The 15,869-nt window shown below is 47.5% G+C and overlaps 2 protein-coding genes across 2 annotated transcripts in view; one reads left to right on the top strand and one right to left on the bottom strand.

Annotated features, from left to right (window-relative positions):
• Window positions 1-3,324, bottom strand: part of LOC132473614 (fibulin-7) — a 9,375-nt gene extending 6,051 nt beyond the window's left edge. The window contains exons 1-2 of the mRNA XM_060073820.1: window positions 2,870-3,324; window positions 395-607 (exon numbers count right to left, since the gene is read on the bottom strand). Of these exons, the coding sequence (XP_059929803.1) occupies window positions 395-607; window positions 2,870-2,950 (294 nt within the window). The 5' untranslated portion in view covers window positions 2,951-3,324. The remainder of the gene's footprint in view (window positions 1-394; window positions 608-2,869) is intronic.
• A 908-nt stretch (window positions 3,325-4,232) lies between these two features.
• Window positions 4,233-15,835, top strand: LOC132473263 (zinc finger CCCH domain-containing protein 6). The gene is made up of 12 exons (XM_060073319.1): window positions 4,233-4,728; window positions 6,129-6,366; window positions 6,732-6,854; window positions 7,586-7,850; window positions 9,465-9,607; window positions 10,065-10,196; window positions 10,573-10,687; window positions 10,829-10,938; window positions 11,072-11,307; window positions 11,868-12,292; window positions 12,504-12,716; window positions 13,493-15,835. The coding sequence occupies exons 1-12, from the start codon at window positions 4,643-4,645 to the stop codon at window positions 15,217-15,219; spliced, it is 3,813 nt and encodes a 1,270-aa protein (XP_059929302.1). The 5' UTR covers window positions 4,233-4,642; the 3' UTR covers window positions 15,220-15,835.
• Window positions 15,836-15,869: the final 34 nt, after the last annotated feature.

Raw genomic sequence — 15,869 nt, 5'->3', positions numbered from 1 at the left:
AGACAAACATCTAATTTAACAGATATTCAACAGTTAATAAATTAGATGGTAAATATATACTATGTATATTTTCCATTTGGCTGATGATTTTATCCAAAGGTGTCTTACAATACCATGAGCACATTCTTCCCAGTGGAAATGAAAGCCTAACGCTGGCAGTGTTAATGCCATGCTCAGCGAGCTCAGGTAAAGGTTATGGCTCTATGCATCGGGGGCCATTTAAGTTTGCATTCAATGGACTTCTTACCCACAACTTTTTATAAATATACGCTTTGTTTAAATATCTATGGTATACAGGGTTAGAAACGTAGTGGAATGCTGGTCAAAGGTTTGTATCATCATACAATTGGAAAAAAAAACATATTAAACCTTCCCATTGTTTCAAAAAGGTTCAGATGGAGACATTATTCTGCATATACAACCGGTATGAACCGGACTGATCACCTGCAGACTGGTCCGCCTGGGGCAGCTTGGACACGGAGTTCTGCAGGGTCACCAGCTTGGACTTCATGATGCGCAGACCCTCCGTGAACCTCAACTCCTGGCCCTTCAGGAACTTCTCCATCTGACGGAGAACCCCCACGACCTGGTGCTTGTCCATACAGCTCTGTAGAAAAAAAAGGAAATAGCGGGAAGACATGTCGAAAGGGATCTGCAGGAGGACTTTTCGGAGAAATTAACTTAAAACGAAAAAAAGCGGAACATGACTTCAGAAAGGGGTTGGAGAGGGAGCGCACCGCAAAATGTGGAACATGAAAGTAGCCAACAGAACATAAAGAGCAGCTGCACGGGCTGAGGTAGCCCGAATGGGAGCCAGCTTCTTAATTAGTGCGGTTGCAAAGCAAACACAAGGTTGTATCTCGTGTCCTATTTCCCTCTTTTCCTTCTTAATAATATTATCCCGCCTGATTTTTCTAGAGCTACCACCCAGTCATTGAGGTTTATATTTACCAGTTATGGATACTGAATCCATGGCAGAATGTCGGGCCCTAAACGACGCAATGTGCACATACTGTAATTATTATTAGACATTCTGAGCCGTTTCTGAGTTATTAAGGGGAATGTGTGCTTTGCCAACTCTGTAATTCTACCTTGTAATACATTGGAAACTTTGCCTATGAAACCCTGTTTAATTTTTCAATGGATAGGGACAGTTCAGGGGTCAGAGGTCACAGTATTTGGTGAACACCAAGAATCCCACAGTAAGTATTGGACAAAATGTTTGTAAGACCAGCTCTCTCATGCCTCACAGTCATACGGTTGTGGGTTCAAGCATTACAGTGACCTTTCATATTCAATTATTACAAGTATATTCTTAGACATGCTGCTGGGTGTCAAACTCACTTGCCACGAGGCTATCAAGTCAGTTATAGGGTTTTGTAGTAATCTACTTCAAATATTTTGGAAAGATAACATATACTTATTAGATGAACTGATCACTAATAAGAATAACTGACTTATAATCAAACTTAGTACCATTTTGCTGGGACTCAATCACAGTAGCCACTGAGCTATGAAGTCGGTCAGGTTTGTTATTCTACTTTACTTATGTTGTGTAGCTAGGTAGATGTACTTAGTGGGTTTATAGCGTAGGGTTACCACATGGTCTTAGATAGAGCACATACCACTGATGTGAGTGCATGACGAGCTGGGCCAGATGCAACCACGTTATTGACATGTTATTTCATCCTCAACACCGCTTAAGAAATGACTGTACCACATAATGTACACATTGAGGCAAGTTCACGTGGTGCTGCTTTGTCCTAAAATCACTCCCTCTCTCCCTCTATTACTCTCTCTCTCTCTCTCTCTCTCTCTCTCTCTCCTCTCTCTCTCTCTCTCTCTCTCTCTCTCTCTCTCTCTCTCTCTCTCTCTCTCTCTCTCTCGCTCTCTCTCTCCCTCTCTCGCTTTCAACTTCCACCTCCTACCTCATGCGGCAATTACTTTATAGCTCCACCACAATGGCAACACACAGCTGGACAAAAGCTGTGTGGCAGATGTCTGTTAGATCCTGGTCCAAATCACTGGTTATCTGTATATTTTGCATGGCAGTGTAAGGTACAGAGTGAAAAGGCTTGTTCAATAACAAATCCCTAGTCCCTGGTAGACCTGGGAGTCTTGGACAGGCTACGGTGAGTTACTTGAGTGGAAAAGCTCGATAAGCCATTCCAAAGTTCCCTCTGAGGAAAAGTCTCTAATCCTTTCCTGAAAAAGTGCATTAGGCACAGGCTAATTGGGAGAAACAACATGCCCCTACGTCTGTATACAATGGAATGGGAAGTAAAAACAAGAAATTATCTTGAAGGATGTTTCTCCTTGGCTGCATACCCCTCGCAAATATACTAGTATGCCTACTGACAATTCAAACAGTACAGTAGGCTACTGGCAATATACCAGAGCAACAATATCGTAGTCAGCTGTAAACATAGGAAACATTTACCTACCTGTGCTGGTCAGCACTGATAATATAGCAAACATATACAAAGGCAGCAGTCCTTACATCACTGCATGTGTGGAAAACATTACTGCATATAATGTGACAACTAGGTAGACGCACGCGCGCACGCAGCCCCCCCCCCCCCCCACACACAAACACACACACACACACACACACACACACACACACACACACACACACACACACACACACACACACACACACACACACACACACACACACACACACACACAGTATACAGTAGTAGTATAATAGTAATATATACACCCCAGTTAATACAGTTGACTATACGTTACTTTGCACTTCATAATAAACACTATAGGTCTCCGTGTTCTTTTTTCAAATCGACTTACAATTTATTAAATAATAACGAATGCAGCATTATACACTTATAATGCAAAATCTACTGACCTGAACGGCACCATGGCAGTTGTAGACTGCGGCCAGACAGAGAATAAGCATACAATTGAAACGGAAAATCGACAGTACCATCTCCAATGTTATGCAGTCACAACAATATGATAAGAAACTGCTTAGAAATTATTCCAAGATTTGAACGTCGTCAGGTATAAAAAAAATAATCCCAATCAATTTCGATCAAGCCAGTCGATGCATTTTGCCAGGTCGAAGTTATAGGTGCGCTGAAAGTCTGCAGCCCAACTTCAGAAGATGCTCATCAGGTGCTCTGGGTGCAGAGATGCAGTTCAGTGTCTGAGCTCCAGAGCTCCAGATCTCCTCGCCACCTAGGCTTCCTGCTTAATCCCTCCCACTGAGCGACTCTTCAACCATTAAGCCGCGTCTCAGAGGAAAAGTGAAATCTTGTCCATTATGAGGACACGATTATAAGCAATGATTAGCCGAAAGCTACTAAGAGGATGGTCGCATTAGGAACTCTTAAATATATTAATATAGATTATGGATTGTACGGCGAAAAACTCACCAATATTGTACCTCTATGGACCGCTTGGGTCATCCTCTTCGTGTATGCATGCCTCTGATTTCACAAAAACCAACGTTTGTCATGCCTGACCATCTTATCTATGACATTTACAAAGTTTTCTACAGTTATCGAACTCTTCACAGACTTATCAACAGAAAGTTGCTATAAGATGAAAGACGTTAATTTTGTCAACCCAGCCCATAGTTTGTCAATCGCACTGTTGTTCATAGTCTTGCAGCAAAACATGAAGTGGATTTTACCTGATCGCATAAGGATCCTTAATTGAGTGGAGCGTGTAGGCCTAGTGGTCTGTTTAATGTTACTTCTGCCCAAACGGAATAGCGTGTTGATTTTATTATGTTTTTATTTTTAAATCTTGTTTGTGTGGAATATTATACATTCTTTCGAAATAAGACGAATCAATAGACAATACCATAATATACCAAAACAAATTGTTTTAACCTTTCATTAATATAACTCTAGCTCCATCTGGTGGTCAATAGCAGAACTGAATCGCTTGAATACGCGATGCGCGTTGTCAGTTGGCGCGACACCACACATGCGCGCTTTTGCGTCTTTCTTAAAAAGGACGACAGATAACCAACTGAATTTTAAGCGTTGGGTTTCGCACACAATCGTATCGCGATGTAATATAACATAGACCTACATCCATATTTTGTACGAGAAGCGAAACGCCTCGTGTTATAGATGCTGAGCATAACTGACAGACTTCCCAACCAATGAGTGTTGACCTGGACTCGTGTGGGAAAGCCCCTACACCACGGCTGGCCAACTGCGTGCGAGAGTACCAACCCACCAAGTTAGATCGATCCCGCCAGAACCATATATACGTGGACAGTGCAGCGGTGAAGAATGTTCTCTGCAGACCTCAGAAGCCATTTTGAGATGATGCCCATGTTGAAAATGCCAAGGAAGATGCTGATATCAACGAAAAGGGTTACAATTCTGTGCATTTCTCCCTCGGTCTCCTCTGTTTCACCATGGCAGCTGTCAACCGACGGGACAATAGCAAAGCGGGGTATCAAGCTGTGCTTGCTGAGTTAAAACGTCATTGACATGAAAGAGGACAATGTCTGTTTATTGTCTCTGTTGTCGAGACATGTAACACCGTGAGTTTTTTCTCCAGTCTGCAAATCTTCCAGCATCTCTCACCACCACCCAACGTCTCCCTGAGTGATTGTCATTCACTCTGGTACCGGAGAAGGGAGGCAGATCCGTTTCCAATGGCTTCAGTGAGCCTTGTTTCCAGTCCCCAAACCCCCGTTCTTGACAAAAACATGACTGACTCTGAGCTTGCAGGGGACGAAAGGTCGAGTAACAATCTTATGCAATTCTTAATGCGCTCATGTGTGCGTCTCAGTGCTGTGGGTCTACATGCTTGTGTTATTGTTTATTTTATCATTTATATTTTACCTTTTTTTTTTTTGTAAGGAAAACATTTCTTCAGGGTCCCCTCCCCTCCTCTCTCCTCCTCCAACCCACAATTATTTGCATGCCTTTGAGTGCAATGGAAAATGCTATCTACATTTCCTACATTCCCATCACATTGTTAGTGCGCCATCCACGACCATTTTCATGCAACATGCGTCATCAGTTTATTGTCAACTGAAAATTGTTGTCCCATTGTTGCCATTTGCAGAAGGCTATGCAAATATAAATAACTCCAGTGTGCCACGCCCATTCGCTCACTATCGCCCCCTACCGAGCAACATGCGGTACTGCAGGAGCGTGGTTATACGCTTTTGTTTTGGCTCGGCTTCAAAAAACACCTGCATCCTTGTTATTCGTAACCTTATCCGGTTTATAGTCATACTGTGGTCTCTGTCTTGATATATGCAGCATTTGCTGCAATATTTAAGTTTAATATATATATTTATATACATATATATTTTTTTTCTTTTAATACAACAATACTTTAATGCACACATTACATTTCTGAAAACAAATAACTGAAACAGTGCCGAGACAGAAATGGGCATCAGCCTCTTCATACATATTGAGCTGAAGAAACATCTTTTATAGTCTTTAGACAAAAACGAATGCCTTCAAATCACTGATCTTTACATGCCATCCTTCTCATTGTATCCCATTGTCCAGAGAACTTCCACATCTAGTAACATGACCAATCAACACACATTCATCTATTTTTTTGTTTTGTGTAATGGCATGAATGTTTGCTGTGCAAAATAACAACAATACTTTTTTATGCTGCCCTTGGTTTTCCTCTCAACCCCTATATATTATCAACAGCTAGTTTGGACAATTGACACATCTTATCCTCAAGGAGGGCAGTGGCGTGGCTTGTGTGTGTATGGGTGTAAACATCGCTACGGGTTAAAAGTGAAATATTTTAATATCCATGAAACTTGAAGGCACTTGGAAAACACAAATTCACAATATAATTATCATTGATGGTTTATTTGATAGGGTCATAAGTATCATGGTGTTTAAAGCTCATGCCAATTTGCCACACACGTCCTGTACTCACAATGAAATACCAGGCCTTGGGAAGTAACCACTTGCACTTAACACTATCTGATGAAAGTTGAAGCGCAAGCACATTTTGTGAGACCCAGTTGGTTTATATGGTACTCAACTGGTACCCAGTTCACACGGTTCTAAACTGGTACCCAGTTTCTATGGATTCAACTCACGCCAAGGAAACGTAAACAGTAGATTAAAGTTACGGTTTTTTGTTTCTCTCTAAAGAGAGGACGGTGAACTTGAGGACGGGGAGATAGACGATGAAGGAATTGGAATCGAAGAGGAGAAGGAAACCAAGGAGGCCCCTGAGGAGAAGGACAAGGAGGTGAAGGAGAAAGACCCGAAGGAGAAGGAGCTGAAGGAGAAGGAGCGTGATGACAAGGTCCACAGGCACTCCAGGAAACGGTACAAGAAGACCAGAGAGAAGCACAAGTCCAAGAGGAGGCGCCGCGACCGGCAGAAAGTAAATCAACACATTTGTCCTTTCAGCTTTCGTTCACTGGTATCACTGGTGTTACGCTTATTAGGCATGCAAAACCATATTTGCACAATGAGTCATAATGCCCTTGTGGCCCCGAAGTAGGGTTCTCCTCACTGCATTCAACACTCTCTCTCTCTCTCTCTCTCTCTCTCTCTCTCTCTCTCTCTCTCTCACTGTCTCTCTCTCTCTCTCTCTCTCTGTCTCTCTCTCTCTCTCTCTCTCTCTCTCTCTCTCTCTCTCTCTCTGTCTCTCTCTCTCTCTCTCTCTCTGTCTCTCTCTGTCTCTCTCTCTCTCTCTGTCTCTCTCTCTCACTGTCTCTCTCACTCTCTCTCTCGCCCTCGCTCCAGCACCACTCGCCCTCCAGTGCGTCCAGCTCCGACAGCTACGACTCTGACTACGACCGGCCTGAGAAGCCCAAGACCCGGAAGAGCCAAGGGTCCAACCAGGAGTCTAACGGCCAGTCCTCCCAGGTGAGCTCAGCAGGCACTAAACCCTTTAAACACGTCATTAAGGAGCAGATACGACGGAGGCTTTTTGCTCAAGGAGGCCTTCAGGTCAGGTTGAGGACCTTGCTCATGAAATCCAGTACTCTGTGGTTGTGAGTCGAGCCCCCTAATCACCACATTGTTCTGCTCTTAATTAAACTAAATAAAGACAGACATATATGTTAAAGGTTGTATCAGCGATGTTGGGTGACGTCACTTCTGTCAAGCGAGATCCCAAACAAACAGAGCCCGATCGCCCCTCCCTTACGCATTTGGTGCATCCAGTAAAAACTGTCATGAACGCAGCGCAAAACCCCACAACACCCGCCCCTTGTCTGTGATTGGTTGGAATACTATTTATTTTGGTTTTGACCGGTTGGTAGTACCATTTGTTTGTGTGTGCGAACTCGGAGCATAGGGTGCCCACTGCCTACAGAGACGTGTTTTTTTTGACGGCCTGCTTATGGGGCGGGCAGCTAGCGGATGTGAATGTGATCATTTATGTTTCGGCCTAGAATTGCTGATACAACCTTTAAATAAATTTGCTCTTCCAAAAAAAAGAAGAGCATACTAAATTTTGTGTTCATAACGTGTTCAGTTGCGATTGATTTACGGTTTTAATGAGCCTATTAAACGGTTTCTTTGCCTTCTTTTTGTGTTCATTGCTGCGTATTTATTAACCTTTATTTCTGTGTGTTTCTAAACCTTTCTGACAGCGCGGTCGGGAGACCAGGGGCGGGCTCCACGCCACCTCCCAGAGGAAGTCCCCTCAGGCGAAGGGCGGCGACCCGGACAACAAGTACAGCGACTTCGGCAACGAGAAGTACGACTACGAAGGAGAGGACGACGACTACGAGGACGACGGCTCCGAGTTCGGACCGTCCAAGGACTCCGGGGGCTTCGGGGGCGGGAAGGGACGGCACGGCAAGGACCAGATGAAGAGGGCCAACCAGAGGGGCCTGCAGAAGCAGCAGCAACAGTGTATGAGCGCATGTGGACACACACACACACACATTACAAACATGCATTCATGTATACACATACTTACACACAAACACACACACACACATTACATACATACATACATATATACACATACACACATACATACATACTTACACACAAGTAAGTATGTATGTATGGTGTTGGTACTAGGCCTAACAGCTAGTGCTATTAAACCAATATAAACCATATATATATAATATAACAGTGTGCGAAATACCCGTCAATATTCGGGGGGAGGTCCCCATCCCCCGATTTTTGCGCAATACCGATCTAAATTATCTCAATATGCAGTTGACCTATAACATTACAATATTTCATGGATGCAAGCAATCAGTCTATAGCCTACATGACAACACACACACGCACACAACAATTGTTGATAATCCGATGTGCTATAGTAGCCTATTCGTAAAGCAACACTATGTCAGTACTGACATAGGAGGCTGCATTGGCTGAAGTTGTTTGGATGCACAATGTTTTATAACGAGGAGAGGCAAAGTTGTGCATTACAATGCAAAGACAACAATAATTGGCACTAATATGGCGAAATTAGAAGAGCAATCAACAACTGAATAAATGCCAGGTATAGCCTATCGGAGACTGTCACACAATCAGTGCACTTGCGAATGAAAGCCTGCAGTATGACTGATCGTGTGACATTATTTAACCATCCATCTAAATATGATCAGACAGATACATCATTGAACACATACACAAAGCACATTCGTCCAACCACGGTGGATGCTGACCACATTTTACACAACAAGCCAAACATCACCACGGCAGGTGCGCTCTCGCTCTCTCTCTCTCTCTCTCTCTCTCTCTCTCTCGCTCTCTCTCACACCCTCTCTCTCTCGCACGCATGTAAACAATTAGGCCTACTCCAACTTGCAAGGCTAGGCTGCTTCACTAAGAACACAACCAACCACAAAGCCTTGATAACCACGCAGTATGCCGAAGCCGGAAAGGACATGCATGCACACAGTCGCACACACTCATCTTATGCACAGTGCACCCTAACCCTCACTGCAAAGGTTTAAAAGATAGCCTCTTACCTTAAGTTAGAATAGACCCAAAGTGTGTGAGTGATACACTCTTGTTTAGCTTTTGCTTGCTAGCCGTTTTTAGTATGATTTTTCAACATTACGTCTTTCTTCTGTTTGGCGAACATGGCTAATTTGCATACGCAAACAGAACTGGCTGGCTCCGCTTGGCAAAAAATAACATATTTGTGAATAAATGTTTTGAATTCTGAATACTGGACATGGTGAGCTTAAAAACATTTTAGTGACCATTAGTGACAATAAAATATCTTTACGAAATTTAATTTTTTTTGACAAACTTTGAGACCCCCTCAGATTTAGCTTTTGAGGCTTTCAGGGGGTCTCATTGGTAAATCGGGGGGGTCGTGCCCCCCCCTGGACCCCCTGTATGTCGCACACTTAATATAACCATCTAAGAAACAATAACATTAGTAGAACAACATAATCACTGGTTTATGATTGGTGAGTGTGTGTATGTCGATGTGTGAGCTAGCCTAGAGATAAACATCAGGACCCAGCTGACTTCTGGACTGTCCCCTGGTTTCAGTCGGAGGTCCGAGGGGCCGGGGCAGGGGCAGCGCGCCGGGCAGAGGACGGGGGATGCTGAAGAACAAGAAGCTCAAGGGCAAGGGCTGGGGGGGACGGGGGCGGGGCCAAGGAGGAGACCAGGGGATGGAGGGCGGGCCACAGGTAAGACACGCCCCCAACGGCCGAAAGACTACTGTGTGAATATCTTGGTAGTAAATGACCAGTAAACAGTGCTATTAATAATTCTAATTATTTAACAATTATATATTATTGAATAATTGTTTTAGTACGTGAACACTCCAAAAATAAACAAGGTAATACTTTTTGCCGGGATTTATTTGTTTTTATTAGTGGTTTATTAGTTTTTATTAGCGTGACGAGACGACTGCATGACAGTCGTGATCTCAGTCATGGGATATTGCCCAATTTCCCGAGATAGCGAACCAATCAAATTGCGCCATCTTAGAGGTTCACGTATAGCATATACTAACTCTTCTTACAGCCATCTGCAAAACAGCGAAGAACACTTCCTGCTTTTTTATTGAAAAACAAAATCTTAGTTTCTCACACGTGTGCCATCTTCAAATTTTACGGACTAACTAATCACCTTCTCCCTCAGCATCAACAGGACGGAAAGAACTGTTTTCAGAAGAAACGGCCGATCATGAGCAAGGAGTTCATCAACCAACACACAGTGGAACACAACGGCAGATACATCTGCAAATACTTCCTGGAGGGACGGTGCATCAAGGTCCGTGATGATAATGTACAGTTAATACAGTGTTGGCTTGACGACACAGCTTTAAAAACATGAAATAACAGTTTTTAATTTCATCGCTGCCGTTCAGTGCCAATATAAGAACTTTTATTTCAAACTGTTATCTTTTGCGCTGCACAAACATAAAGCACCTATTGTCCTACCAATATTGATTTTAATAATACCCTAAGAGATAAAATGGTATAGTGTATATATATAGTGTTGTGTTCCATGCTTGTTGTAGCCTTCCTCACCAGTGCGTCCAACCATAATGGGTTTAATTTACTCTAAAACTCTTGGCTTTCTGCATTTACTAAAATATGAATACGAGCATATCAATACTAATATCCTTCAATCTGTCCGTTCACAGGGGGAACAGTGCAAGTTTGAACACGAACTCGTTGTGCCGGATAAGAAAAAGGAACTTTGCAAATTCTACCTTCAGGGTTACTGCAGCAAAGGAGATAACTGTATTTACATGCACAATATCCTTTCATACTCGCTGGATTGATACGTTATGACTGTCCAACTGCTTTCGTTCGAACACTGTTGTCTGGAATCGCGTGAAGGCTGAAATCATTTCATTATACTGTGGCTTGATACTACTCCTTAACTGCAAATTCCACGCGAATATCCTTGCAAGTTCTTCCACACAGGAGCCAAATGTTACCAAGGAGACAACTGTAAATTCTCCCACGACTCGTTGAACGACGTGACCAAAGATTTGCTTGACAAGGTGAGATCAGAAGGGGCCCAACCATTTTGACCTCTAATCCCCCCAATGTCTGACCTTGAATCCCTGGCCTGACGCGGGGACAGCGGATCAGTGTGTTAGAACTAACGCTCTGCCGACCCCCCCGGCCTTCTAGATAATCAGCACGGAGGAGGAGAACGCTCACGAGGACGAGATCGAGCTGGAGAACCTGAGGAAGCAGGGCATCGCCCCGCTGCCCAAACCCCCCCCCGGGGTGGGTCTGCTGCCCACGCCGGGCCAGGGCAGCCCCCAGGAGGCCGGGGCCTCCGGCCAGGCCGGGAAGAAGATCCCGTCCCTGTTTGAGATCAAGGTTCAGCCCACGGTGGAGATGGCGCAGAAGATCGGCCTGAGGTGAGGGCTGAATGATTAACGATCAAACCAGTGTAACGTAAAGCATGATTTACCTGTAAAGCATGCTTTAACCGTAAAGCATGATTTAACTGTAAAGCAAGCTTTGATTGTGAAGCATGCTTTAACCGTAAAGCATGCCTTAACTGTAAAGCATGCGTTGACTGTAAAGCATACTTTAACTGTAAAGCGTGTCGTAACTGTAAAGCATGTCTTAACTGTAAAGCATGCGTTGACTGTAAAGCAGTTTGACTGTAAAGCATGCCGTAACTGTAAAGCATAGTTTAACTGTAAAGCATGCCTTAACTGTAAAGCGTGTCTTAACTGTAAAGCGTGTCCTAACTGTAAAGCATGCCTTAACTGTAAAGCATGCGTTGACTGTAAAGCATACTTTAACTGTAAAGCGCGCTTTAACTGTGAAGTATTCTGTTACTGTAAAGCGAGTCTTAACTGTAAAGCATGCCTTAACTGTAAAGCATGCTTTAACTGTAAACCCTGCTCTCAGAATATTAAGCCGACTCAATCGTTTTCATAATGCATTATTGTCTCGATGTTTCTTCCAGCGGATCCAAATTCGACGAGTTTGACGAGGAGGGCTCGGACCAGTTCGGCGGGGAATCCGAGGAGATGGAGCCGGGCGGGGCCGCCGCCCCACCGGGCTCCGGCGCTCCGTCCGGCCCCCCGCCCGAAGCCCCGGGGCCCCCCATGGCCCACCCCAACGTGGGGCCCCCGCCCGGACCCCTGAGCCCGCCGGGGCAGCAGCCCCCACCGCTGCACGGCTACTCCATGCCGCCGCCGCCGTTCCCCCCCGGGGGGCCCCCGCCCTTCATGGGCAGCCCGCCCCCCATGAGCATGGGGCCGCGGCCCCCCTTCCCCCCCATGCCGGACCTGCAGATGCTCCAGAGCCTGTTCCCCTTCCCCCCGCTGGGCCAGAACCCCGTCGAGCTCTTCAGCAATTTCCTCCGGAGCCAGAGCATGCCCCAAGGAGGCACGTGGTGACGATGGCAATGCCGTTTTTTTACAGTTAACAAACCGTTGTGTTATGAATCCCTCCCTCTCTCTGGTATTAAGGCCCAATCCCATGTCTGCCCCTTACCCCTCCCCCTTGTTTTGAAGGGGTAAGGGGAAGGATAAGGGGAAGTGGTAAGGGGTAGAAATGGGATTGGGCCTAACTCTCCGGACCGCTCTCTGCCTTTCAGTGGACCCCAGCGTGAGCTTCCTACAGAACCTCCAGCAGCAGATGGGGGCCGAGTCCCAGATTCAGTCCTTGCCGCCCGCGGTGCAGAAAGCTCTCTTCTTGCACATCACACAGCAGCAGCAGCAGCAGCAGCAGCATCCACCAAAGCCCCCCCAACAGCAGGGGATGGAGCCCCAGAGGGGAGACGCCCCGGAGGACAAAAGCTCCATCAGAGGTGGGCGTCCACAGATGTTCAACTTTTTCTCCCTTTAAAGTCTCATCTCCAAGTTGGCTTGGTTCTCAGTTGGGCCACACTTTTTGACCCAAAAAGTTTTTGCTCCATACATATTGATCAGCAACAACCAAGATAATACTCATATTTTTTCAAGTTTTGTAGGTACTAGTAAACTCCACAAAAGTAGTGGAGTATACAATTTTTTCCTAATTTACTCCATACTGTTAACTTCATACATATAAACTAGTGCTGTCAAGCGATTAAAATATTTAATAGCGATTAATCACATTCATGTCATAGTTAACTCACGATTGATCGCAATTTTTTTTCTGTGCTAAATATCCCTTGATTTCTTTGTCCCATTAATTGTTCTCATTTTAATGCTCTTATCAACATGGAGAAGTGCATCGGCTTGCCTTGTGCAAATGTTTTTTTATTGATTACAACATTGGCATATACTGATCAAAACAGGACGATACAAAAAAAGAAGCCTATAGTGCAATTAAACGATGAACATGATGCCTTGAACATAGCAGTCAGGCTACTGCTTCTTTGTTTTGAAGAAACAATTATTTTTTTTTTACAAAATAAAAGAATTGCGTTAATCGCGCGATAAAAAATTTGAGGCCGTTAAAATTGGTTTGCGTTAACGCCGTTAATAACGTGCTTAACTGACGGCACTAATATAAACACAAAGTATCTTTTCATTAGATGATGTTATCCGTCCTCTCGGTAGATACTGGCTGTAGTGTTTGATTCGATGCTGGGCCCCACAGATGAAACCACCAACTGGTACTCGAGCGACGAGGAGGACGGCGGCTGCGTGTCGTCCATCCTCAAGTCGCTGAAGAAGCAGAACGAGCTGCACCAGAGGCAGCAGAACCAGCTCGGACCCCCGCAGCCGCCGCCCCCCCCGACGGGAGACCCCCGGCTGCTGAAGGAGAGGGCCCCGCCCAGCGACCCCCGGGTCAAGACCGACCCCCGGCAGCGGCACGCGGACCCCAAGAAGGACTCGGACGGCGCCTCGGACCCCCGGCTCGCCAGGGACCCCAGGAAGGTGCGACCCGCGGAGCCGCCCGGCGCCTACCGGCAGCAGAAGCTCCCGCCCTCCTCCCACAAGCCCCCCGCCGGGGAGGACGAGGAGGAGGGCGAGAGGGAGCTGAGGGACAGGGCCACGCTCATCCCCCTGGACCCGGGGCCCGGCCTGGCGCTGAGGGACCCCCGCAGCCAGCTGCAGGCGTTCAGCCACATCCGCGTGGACGTGGTGCTGCAGAGGCCCGCCTTCGCCGACGCGGTGGTGTGGGGGCCCGAGGACCTGCTGCCGTCCCTGGTGCCCAAGCAGGAGCACTCCATCAACCTGCCCCTGCCGCCCCTCATCGCCGAGGCCCAGAAGGACCGCGCCAACCGGCCGGAGCCCCCGCCCAGCCACGCGCCCCCCGCCATCGACCCCCGGGCCGTGGCGGCCCGCCTCAAGGAGGGCGTGGTCCGCATGCCGCCCTCCCGGACCCTGGAGAGCCGCTCGTCGATGGAGAGGCCCCTGGACCCCCGGCAGCTCAAGGCGCTGGACCCCCGGGTCAAGCGCGCCGGGAGCCTGGACTCCAAGCCGTCCCTGCAGAAGGAGGGCCCCGCCCCCGGGGGAGGGGCCGCCATCGTGGACCCCCGGCTGCAGCGGGCCGGCGCCGGGGTGTCGCCGGGCTCCGCCCCCGCCGCCGCCGCCGCCGCCGCCGCCCGGTCGAAACCCGAAGCGGAGAAGCTGCCCCCCTACGCCCCGCGCCTGGCCTCCTCCACCAGCGGGGGGCTGGAGAGCCCCACCGCCCTGCTGGGGGGCATCAGCCTGTACGACCCCCGCCAGCCCAGCACCGAGCACGGCCACAAGGAGCCGCCGGAGGCCCCGAGGAAGACGGGGATCCTCAAACACCACGCCGTGAGGAAGGACAGCACGCCGTCCGCGACCACACCGCCCCCACCACCGACACCACCACCACCACCACCACCACACTCCTCCTCTTCCTCCTCCTCCTCCTCCTCCTCCTCGCGGTCGCCCACCCAACCCAGAGTCCCGGCGGAGGAGAGCAGGACGGCCGAGCCGCCGTCCGACGGCTCCCCCCCCCCCCCCCCCCCCCCACCACCACCGCCTCCCGTCTCCGGGGGCCCTCTCCCCCGTCGCCCCGGCGGCGGCCCCGGCCTCCCCGGTCAAGCCGCCCGCCGCCCTTCACATCCTCCCCGTCCAGACTCTGGCCGTCCTGACCCGACCTCAGTACTCCGACCCCCGCCTGGCCAAGCCGGGGGGTCAGGGGTCAGCGGCCCCCCCCCCACCACCACCACCACCGGGGGACACGGAGGACAGCAAGGAGGGGCCGGGGAAGAAGAAGGTGGAGGAGGGGGAGGAGGGGAAGGCGGAGGAGGGGGAGGGGGGGGAGAAGAAGAAGGAGGGGCCACAGGGGGAGGCGGGGGCAGAGGGGGACGACGACCGGACACTGAAGGACGTGTTCAAGACCTTTGACCCCACGGCCTCCCCTTTCTGCCAGTAAGGACGGCAGAGGCCCAAGAGAGGATTGTGCTTATGTAAATATATATATATGCTTTGTATATTGTCGTTCAGGCTCACCTTGCGTCCTTTCGAGGAGCTTTACATAAATCTATTTATTTCTGTATAAAGCTATGTGTGTCAAATGCCACTCTGTAGAATCGTTTGCTATCTATCCATGAGACACATTTGTCACACAATGTACGCAACGTGGTCCAGTGTTGTTTAAATGTTGGTTTTGTTACAAGCCTCTGGGCTGATGGCTGTATATACTGAACTTTGGGTTCATGGATATTTCTATGGGACGAATTCAAATGAATTGGCTCAGATAGTCAAGAGATACAGCCCAGCAAGATAGAGGGTCAAAGTCTGAATCAGTAACTGCAGTTTTTGACACTTTTGTATGACTTTTAATGTTACAGACCTTTATTGGATATTCAGTTTTTGTGATATAGAGTAACCTTTTTGTAGACCATTCACCGTTTTTTTTTACAACGTATTCTTTGCACATATGAAGCAAGTTGTTTGTCAATGGCTGAAGTTTTTGTTGGTTTTGTGTTTTTGTGTTTAATAAACCAGCAGATTACTTTTATTTTGCTCGTTTTCGTACTGGATTAGTTGGAAGA

The sequence above is a fragment of the Gadus macrocephalus genome, chromosome 15 (genome assembly GCF_031168955.1).
Source record: "Gadus macrocephalus chromosome 15, ASM3116895v1".
In the NCBI taxonomy this organism is placed as follows: domain Eukaryota; kingdom Metazoa; phylum Chordata; class Actinopteri; order Gadiformes; family Gadidae; genus Gadus; species Gadus macrocephalus.
Note: the sequence above shows the minus strand (reverse complement) of the source record. Positions and strands in the feature narration are given on the sequence as shown.